General features: G+C 46.7%; 1 protein-coding gene across 1 annotated transcript in view; it reads left to right on the forward strand.

Annotated features, from left to right (window-relative positions):
* Window positions 1–9,786, forward strand: part of syndig1l (synapse differentiation inducing 1-like) — a 128,695-nt gene that overhangs the window by 47,209 nt on the left and 71,700 nt on the right. The window contains exon 2 of the mRNA XM_078406884.1: window positions 9,426–9,786. This exon is cut by the window's right edge and continues 238 nt beyond it. Coding sequence (XP_078263010.1) covers window positions 9,590–9,786 — 197 coding nt within the window. The 5' untranslated portion in view covers window positions 9,426–9,589. The remainder of the gene's footprint in view (window positions 1–9,425) is intronic.

Below are 9,786 nucleotides of genomic sequence, written 5' to 3' on the forward strand. Positions count from 1 at the left end.
AGACCACGCCTGGAGTATTGTGTACAGTTTTGGTCTCCTAATTTGAGGAAGGACATCCTTGTAATTGAGGCAGTGCAGCGTAGGTTCACGAGATTGATCCCTGGGATGGAGGGACTGACATATGAGGAAAGATTGAAAAGACGAGGCTTGTATTCACTGGAGTTTAGAAGGATGAGAGGGGATCTTATAGAGACATATAAAATTATAAAAGGACTGGTCAAGCTAGATGCAGGAAAAATGTTCCCAATGTTGGGGGAGTCCAGAACCAGGGGCCACAGTCTTAGAATAAAGGGGAGGCCATTTAAAACTGAGGTGAGAAGGAACTTTTTCACCCAGAGAGTTGTGAATTTGTGGAATTCTCTGCCACAGAGGGCAGTGGAGGCCAAATCACTGGATGATCACTGGATGAATTTAAGAGAGAGTTAGATAGAGCTCTGGGGGCTAGTGGAATCAACGGATATGGGGAGAAGTTGGGCACAGGTTACTGATCGTGGATGATCAGCCATGATGACAATAATGGTGGTGCTAGCTCGAAGGGCCGAATGGCCTCCTGCTGCACCTATTTTCTATGTTTCTAAATCCGACTACGGGTGCTGTCCATACGGAGTTTGTACGTTCTCCCCGTGACCTGCTTTGGTTTTCTCCGAGATCTCTGGTTTCCCCCCACACTCCAAAGACGTACAGTTTTGTACGTTAATGGGCTTGGTGTAAATGTAAAATTGTTCCAAGTGTGTGTAGGATAGCGTAGATGTGCGGGGATCGCTGTTCGGCATGGACTCAGTGGGCCGAAGGGCCTGTTTCCACCCTGTATCTCTAAAGTCTAAAGTCAGAAGCTGGTGAATGGCTGGTGGATGGATGAACATGAACATTAACTAAGCTAAACTAGACGAGGGAGTTGAGAAATAAGAGTCATTAGTCTCAGGACAAGGTAGTTGAGATTTTGGCTAAAAATAAAGGGATCCAAATCTGTAGAATTCTCTACGATAAGACAAGTCAATTGTTGAGTTTGTAGAAGATAAACCTGAGCAGATTTTTGGACATTGAGAGAACGGTGTGTGGAATGATGGACTTAGGCTAACAGGTCTGTCATGATCTTATTCAACGATAAGTAAGGTTTAGTGTTTTAGTTTTTTTTAGTTAAGAGATCCAGCGTAAAAAATATCACCAAAGCCAATTAGCCTACAAACCTGTATGTCTTTTGAGTGTGAGGGGAAACCGGAGCACCCAGAAAAATACCACGCATGTCACGGGAAGAACATACAAACTCCGTACAGACAGCACCTTTAGTCAGGACCAAACCCGGGTCTCTCATGCTGTCAGGCGGCTATTCTACCGCCCGCCTCCACAGGTTTACAGGGTTGATCTGCTTGCTCTTAGTTAGATATTGATATTCTAATGAAATGTACAGTTAGAGAAATATGTTCTGCTAAGATTAAGTACAACAAAGATTTAGTCATTAGAACATTATCTTGAAATAGAATTGATCATGAGTTAAAGGAATGTCGGTTGGAATTCTACAACTAATAACTGGTACAGGTCTTATCCACAAGGAATAGATTGGGTAACACACACAGAGTCTCTATATCTTGGAGCACAGGAGGATGAGGGGTGATCTTATAGAGGTGTACACAATTATGAGAGGAATAGATCAGTTAAATGCATAGAGTTTCTTGCCCAGAGTAGGGGAATCGAGAACCAGAGGACATAGGTTTAAGGTGAGGGGGGAGAGATTTAATAGGAAACTGAGGTGTAACTTTTTTACACAAAGAGCGGTGGGTATATGGAACGAGCTGCCAGAGGAGGTAGTTGAGGCAGGTAGTATTGCAACAATTAAACATTTAGACAGGTACATGGATTGGATGGGTTTAGAGGGATATGGGCCAAACGCAGGCAGGTGAGACTAGTGTAGATGGGACATGTTTGTCGGTGTGGGCAAGTTGGGCCGAAGGTCCTGTTTCCACGCTGTAGGGCTCAATGAAACGTCTAGATAACATAGAGAGTTAGATTTAGCTCTTAGGGCTAACGGAATCAAGGGATATGGGAAAAAAGCACGAACAGGGTACAGATTTTGGATGATCAGCCATGATCATATTGAATGGCGGTGCTGGCTCGAAGGGACGAATGGCCTACTCCTACACCTATTTTCTATGTTTTCTTTGTTTCTATGCATTTACAGTATTAGTGAATAGAATAGGTGTAATCCATTGATAATAAATAACGTGTCAGTGAAGGAAATAGGTCTGGTCCATTGGAATTCTACTAAGGGTGTTTGAAGGGAATAGTTTAGTCCATTAAATTCTGGGGCGTTAATAAATGGTAAAGATTTGGTTCATCGGAATTATGTGCAGTGTTACTGAGGAGACCAGGTTCGATCTTGCGAGGTGTTAGTGATCGGAGTGAGAATTGATCTGTGGACTTCTGTGTTCCACTTGCAAATAAAATCAATTTGATTGTTGGAATTAATCTTAGCTTGGCATTGAATTACCTTGGGAATGTACATGGAAGTGAGTGGGGATTGTCAATGACTGATTAGAATTTTGCCAACTGCAGGTGTATGACATCCTCCCAATTGTCACGCATAGCTAGTTTTATTTTATCCCTATCCACGTCATTAATTGGCGTGAAATTAAATAAGCAGTCGGATTATTTGGTGCAGGGTGTTAGCATGCATTAAACAGTGGGAAGACATTCAATGCTGGTCACATCCCCAGGTAAGATATTCAGGTGATCTGTTGAAAAATCCATGCGCCACTTTCAATTATTTGAACACTTTCAAAGTCTTTTCCCTCTCAGCGGGCTGCGTGTAATCAAACAAAATCCAATTGAAACCCACTTTTGCTTTGTAGGAAACGGTATGATTTACATATTTATGTTCGGGCTGAAATTGGCTCCGTTAATGGAGAGTTTGGAGCCTCATGGCTGATGTAGGTGCCTCTCTCAAGGGGAAGTGTGGGACACGGTTCCATCTTGGATGCCCTCCAACGTATCCCTGTATTCAGGGGCCTTGCACCTGTGAGGTTGACATTCTGGCCTTCCATCACAGTGAGGAGGGGACTGGAGGAGACTCACTGTGATGGATGTTTCTTTTTGTTTTGTGTTTTGTGTTGGTTGGGGTTGTGCAATTTGCTTATTTTATTGCTCTTATTGTTGGACTGTGGGTGATGAAATCTCGTCCAAAAGACGAGAAACCCCCACACAGGGTCATGGGGAGAACGCGCAAACTCCGTACAGACAGCACCCGTAGTAAGGATCTAACCCGGATCTCTGGCGCTGTAAGGCAGCAACTCTACCGCTGCGCCACCGTCTTGTGTGCTAAACAGTCAGCGGAGGGACAATACAGGATTGCAATCGAGCCATCCGCAGTGTAACGACACATGATAAAGCGAATAACGTGAATAACGTTTCGTACAAGATAAAGTCCAGCAAAGTCTTATCAAGGATAGTCCAAGGGTCTCCAATGAGGTAGATAGTAGCTCAGGACTGCTCTCGAGTTAGTAGTAGGATGGTTCAGTTGCCTGATAACAGCTGGGAAGAAACTGTCCCTGAATCTGGAGGTGTGCGTTTTCATACTTCTACACCTTTTGCCCGATGGGAGAGGGGAGAAGAGGGAGTAGAGAGAGCCAGGGTGCGACTCGTCCTTGTTAAGAGCCATCCAACAGCGACTGACTTTAGAGATACAGCGCGGAAACAGGCCCTTTGGCCCACTGAGTGCATGCCATACCATATCACCCCATACACTGACACTATCCTACATACGAAGGACAATTTACAATTTTACCAAAGCTAATTAACCTACCTGGCTTGGTGTAATTGTACAAATGTATTTGGAGTGTGGGAGGAAAAAGGAGCACTTGGAGAAAACCCAAGAGGTCACAGGGAGAACGTACAAACTCCGTGCAGGCAGCACCCGTAGTCAGGATCGAACCCGGGGCTCTGGCGCTGTAAGGCAGCAACTCTGCCGCTGCGCCACCGTGCCACCCTTCTCTGAAAGGGCATCAGTTGTTATGAAACCTTGCAGGAGGCTCGTGCTGGGAGGATCATAGATCTGAATGTTGAGAATGTCCTGGATTGTCACTATATTGCCATGTTTAAGGACGGGGATCATTTGGATGGGAAGGAGTTGGGCAGGATGTCCCCGATTGGTATGTTAGGGATGAAAAATAGAAGAGAGCTGGATGGGAAGGGTCGGGCTGTGAGAGGTTGAGTTCCAGTTTGGAGATACAGCATGGAATCAGGCCATTTGGCCCATCGAGTCCATTCATCACCCGTTCACTCTCGTTCCTTATTATCCCACTTCCTCACCCACTCCTTACACACACTGGAGGTAACATACAGAGGCCAATTCATTGACAGAGGCCAACATTCTCCCTGTGACCGCGTAGGTGTTCTCTGGGTACTCCGGTTTCCTCTACAAACCTGCACGTCTTTGGGTTGCAAGAGTACTCAGAGAACACCTTCGCGGGCGGTCACAGGAGAACGTGCACAGCCAGCGTCCGAGTTCAAGGTTCAAACCTGGGTCACTGGCGCTGAGAGGCGGCAGTTTGAAGGATGCCGTCACTTGAGGAAGCGGCAAGACTTGAACAAGACTGGCGGGAGAGTAGGAGCGGCAAGGGAACAATTGGGTCCGGGATTTGGGAGAAACCAAGGCAGACGTGGCAGTGAGCAGAGGAATCAATCAATGATTTAAAGAAAAAAAAAAACAAAGTCAATAAAGGGGAAGAAATAGGGAAATAGAAGTGTGACTCTGAAAACTATGGCAACAGGCAAATCTTTCATCTCTCTCTGTGCCTATTTTTGATGCACTCAGTTATGAAGGGCCTTCAGGCAAAACATTATTGCTGAACATATTAATTTGTGAAACATGATCTATTCAGAAAGATGTGACAAGCACAGATATGAGCACCAAGCTTGTGAGAGCAACAATGAAGGGATTAATATTAAGTGAATGGGGATCCCAACTTTAAGGAGAAGGTGTGTTCCGTATGTGTGTGCATGTATATATATATATATATATATATGTCTACTCACAATGTCTACGGCACTGAACCATGGCAATCTCTTAAAGACACAGCCCAGACCAGCACACAAACCAACCTCCCTTCCATTGACTCCATCTACACTTCACGCTGCCTCGGCAAGGCCAGCAGCGTAATCAAGGACCAGCCTCACCCCGCCCACTCCCTCTTCTCCCCTCTCCCATCGGGCAAGAGGTACAGGATTGTGAAAGCACACACCTCCAGATTCGGGGACAGTTGTTATCAGGCAATTGAACCATCCTATCAACAATTAGAGAGTGGTCCTAAGCTACCATCTATCTCATTGGAGACAGTCGGACTATTTTTAATCGGATTTTACTGGACTTTATCTTGCACTAAACAATATTATCTATATCTGTACACTGTGAAAGGCTTGATTGCAATCTAGTATATTCTTTCCGCTGACTCGATAGCGCGCAACAAAAAGCTTTTCACTGTGCCTTAGTACATGTGACAATAAACTGAACTAAAGTAAACTAAAGAGCTTGTATCTTTCAAGAAAAACAGAAATTGCAGGAATAGTATTACAATTCCTCAGTGACTTTGCTAATTTCCCACTTTTAATCCATCCCGATTCTGAGAAAACAATGAAGACTGTTTCTGGGAGTTCCTTGTTTTGCTTTGAACAGGAGGACTACCATGTATCCATCGTGAGCCACTCATATGAGCGTTCTCATTCCTTGGGGTGAAAGTATCTTTGAAGAACCTGCAGCCAACGAGATGGGGAAACTACCCAATAGAAACAGTAAAATGAGGACAGAAGGAATCTATAGATAGACACAAAAAGCTGGAGTAACTCAGCGGGACAGGCAGCATCTCTGGAGAGATCTTGAATAGGTGACATTTTGGGAAAAAGGACCTTGAAGGATCCTGAGCCGGAAGGTCACCTGTCCATGTTCTCTCCAGAGATGCTGCCTGACCCATTGTGTTCTTTACATAGAAACATAGAAACATAGAAAATAGGTGCAGGAGTAGGCCATTCGGCCCTTCGAGCCTACACCGCCATTCAATATGATCATGGCTGATCATCCAGCTCAGTAACCTGTACCTGCCTTCTCTCCATACCCCCTGATCCCTTTAGCCACAAGGGCCACATTTAACTCCCTCTTAAATATAGCCAATGAACTGGCCTCAACTACCTTCTGTGCAGGGTTGTCTTCACATCAGAAAAGAGATTTATGACCCACTCACAATGCTAGATGCTAAAGGCAGGAAAAATGTTCCCAATGTTGGGGGAGTCCAGAACCAGGGGCCACAGTCTTAGGATAAAGGGGAGGCCATTTAAAACTGAGGTGAGAAGGAACCTTTTCACCCAGAGAGTTGTGAATTTGTGGAATTCTCTGCCACAGAGGGCAGTGGAAGCCAAATCACTGGATGGATTTAAGAGAGAGTGAGATACTCTAGAGACTAGTGGAATCAAGGGATATGGGGAGAAGGCAGGCACGGGTTACTGATTGTGGATGTTCAGCCATGATCACAATGAATGGCGGTGCTGGCTCGAAGGGCCGAATGGCCTCCTCCTGCACCTATTTTCTCTGTTTCTATGTTTCTAAAGTAAATATTTTTCACGTCATTGATTTTTATTAATGCATTCAGGAGAGAACCTTTAGCAAGAGCCGGCATTTATTGCCCTTTTCTGATGTTGTTGAAGGGGTGATGGTGAGCTGATGCCTTGGGCCGATGCAGTCAGTGAGATGAAACTCACTGCACAGTATCATTGGGAGGTAGGGTTGCCAACTTTCTCACTCCCAAATAAGGGACAAAAAGTGACGTTACCGCCCCGCGCCCCACGTGACCTCACCCAGCCAGCGGCCACGTGCTCCCGCTCCACCAATGGCGGCCGCCCGGGCCGGGAGGCAGGTTGCTACACAACCTCCGTTAGGCAGCGCCCAGGGTTCTGGGTGTACACTGTCCGGGCCTACAGCGGCCCCCGGGCCTACAGTGTCCGGGCCTACAGCGGCCCCCAGGCCTACAGTGTCCGGGCCTACAATGCCCCACCGGGCCTAATACGGGACAAGTGTGGTCCCATAAGGGACAAAGCAATTTAGCCAATTTCACAAGTTCATAAGTTCTAGGAGCAGAATTAGGCCATTCAAGTCTACTCTGCCATTCAATCATGGCTGATCTATCTCTCCCTCTCAACTGCATTCTCCTGCCTTCTCCCCATAACCCCATAGTGAGATAGAGCTTTAGGGGATAGAGGAATCAAGGGATATGGGAAGAAGGCAGGCACGGGTTACCGATTGTGGATGATCAGCCATGATCACAATGAATGGCGGTGCTGGCGCGAAGGGCCAAACCTATTTTGGCCAAACCTATAGGTCCTCCTGCACCTATTTTCTATGTTCCTATGTTTCGATGTTTCTGACCCCTGACTCCCGTACTAATCAAGGATCTATCTTTCTCAGACCTACAAATATCCACTGACTTGGCCCCGCACAGCCGTCTAACCCCTGACACCCGTACGTCCATCTCCAGACTGTGATCACAGCAAATGACCCCTCCAGCTCTGCTGGTGTTAACCCTGATTAACATTCTCCTGGCGTGCCGCTGCACGGTGCTCCTGAGACTGATCAATAGAAATGAAATAATTATGCAGTTAAAATAGCATCAATCATCCGAGTCATGATTTGCCTTGCAAGGAAGCATCCCCATGCATAGCGGAGATTTACCCTTCACACAGCTGGAGATGAATCCATCCTGTCAAGCTGATTGCCACGCATTTCTTCATTTAAGATGAAGCCCGCGTTAACCTTTCTTTGACTTCTCTGCTATTTCTCTGCTAGAAAAATGCACCGTCCTGGGCCGAACGGCCTTTTCAGCCAGGTCCCTCTTCACGATCAGCACCAGGTCCTAGACCCTCTCACCCGTGGGAGAGTCCAGGTCCAGGGGCCACAGCCTCAGAATTAAAGGACGTTTCCTTTATGAAGGAGATGAGGAGGAATGGCTTTAGTCAGAGGGCGGTGAATCAGTGGAATTCTTTGCCGCAGATGGCTGTGGGAGGCCAAGTCAGCGGATTATTTTAGGTCAGAGATAGATGGCTTCTTGATTAGTATGGGTGTCAGGGGTTATGGGGAGACGGCAGGAGGATGGGGTTGAGAGGGAGAGACAGATCAGCCATGATTGAATGGCGAAGTAGACTTAAAGGGTCGAATGGCCTAATTTTGCTCCTATCACTTAAGAACTCATGAATCTTCAATAGACCTTAACTCTGTTTCTCTTTCTCTACAGATGCTGCCTGACCTGCTGAGTGTTTCCATCGTTGTTTTAGATTTCCAGCATTGTTAACATTTAAGTAATATCTATACTTTGACAATAGCTCCATTGGCCATGAGTGCTGTTATAGACAATAGACAATAGACAATAGGTGCAGGAGAGGGCCATTCGGCCCTTCGAGCCAGCACCGCCATTCAATGTGATCATGGCTGATCATTCTCAATCAATACCCCGTTCCTGCCTTCTCCCCATACCCCCTGACTCCGCTATCCTTAAGAGCTCTATCCGGCTTTCTCTTGAATGCATTCAGAGAATTGGCCTCCACTGCCTTCTGAGGCAGAGAATTCCACAGATTCACAACTCTCTGACTGAAAAAGTTTTTCCTCATCTCAGTTCTAAATGGCCTACCCTTTATTCTTAAACTGTGGCCCCTTGTTCTGCTGTTGCCCAGTACCTGCCAAAAACCGTCTAGATTTGGGGCTTCAAATGCGTTCTCTCGTGTTGGGGAACAGAAGTCTTTCTTCAAACGCTCACAGCCCAGAGCAGTGAATGAAGATCCCAATGTGTTCAGTTCAGTTTAGTTTATTGCCACGTGTAGCAAGGTACAGTGGAACGTTTTTGTTGCGTGCTAACAAATCAGCAGAAAGACAATACATGATTACAATCGAGCCACCACAGTGTACAAATACACAATACGATATGACACGATACGGTAGAACTTTATTTCTATAAATAAAGTTGATTTATAGAGGGGAAATTGATCTGCCGACAGTCATGTTAACCGATACATGAAACATGAAGTTAAAGGTCAGCATGCGATAAAGGAATAAAGCTTTGTGCAAGATAAATCCAGTAAAGTCCGATCAAAGATAGTCCAACGAGGTGTATATTGGCTCAGGACCGCTCTCTGGTTGTGGTAGGATGATCCAGTTGCCTGATAACAGCTGGGAAGAAACTGTCCCCGAATCTGGAGGCGTGCGTTTTTGCACCTCTATACCTCTGGCCCGATGGGAGAGGGGAGAAGAGGGAGTGAGCGGGGTGAGACTGGTCCTTGATTATGCTGCTGGCCTTGCTGAGGCAGCGCGAGGTGTAGATGGAAGGGAGGCTGGTTTGTGTGATGGTCCGGGAGTATTGAATCCTCTGAGCAATAGTAACTGGCTTTGTCTCTTTCAGGTCACGGGCTAGTGATCATCTCCACCGCCTGACACCTACCCCGGGGCTCGGCCAGTCACCCTCGCTCGATCCACCGCAAGGCACGATTCGGAGATTTCTCCCACCCCCTCCGACCCCCCTCCCTCCCTCCCTCCACTCTCCGTCGCCCGCCCTGCCCCCGCAGAATGGAGAGCCTAACGGAGCTTCAGAACCCCCTGCTGGAGAAGTCCCAGCAGGTCGGGGGGGACTACGGTCTGCAGGAGGATTACAACGGGGATCGCCACTACAAGGAGAAACTCCTGAGCTATTTTGTCAGTAATAACTCGGGCAAGAACAAGCCCAAAAGCAACTTCACCCGGCAGCTGCTCGACGCCAGCTCCCT

Source organism: Rhinoraja longicauda, chromosome 10 (assembly GCF_053455715.1).
Source record: "Rhinoraja longicauda isolate Sanriku21f chromosome 10, sRhiLon1.1, whole genome shotgun sequence".
In the NCBI taxonomy this organism is placed as follows: Eukaryota; Metazoa; Chordata; class Chondrichthyes; order Rajiformes; family Arhynchobatidae; genus Rhinoraja; species Rhinoraja longicauda.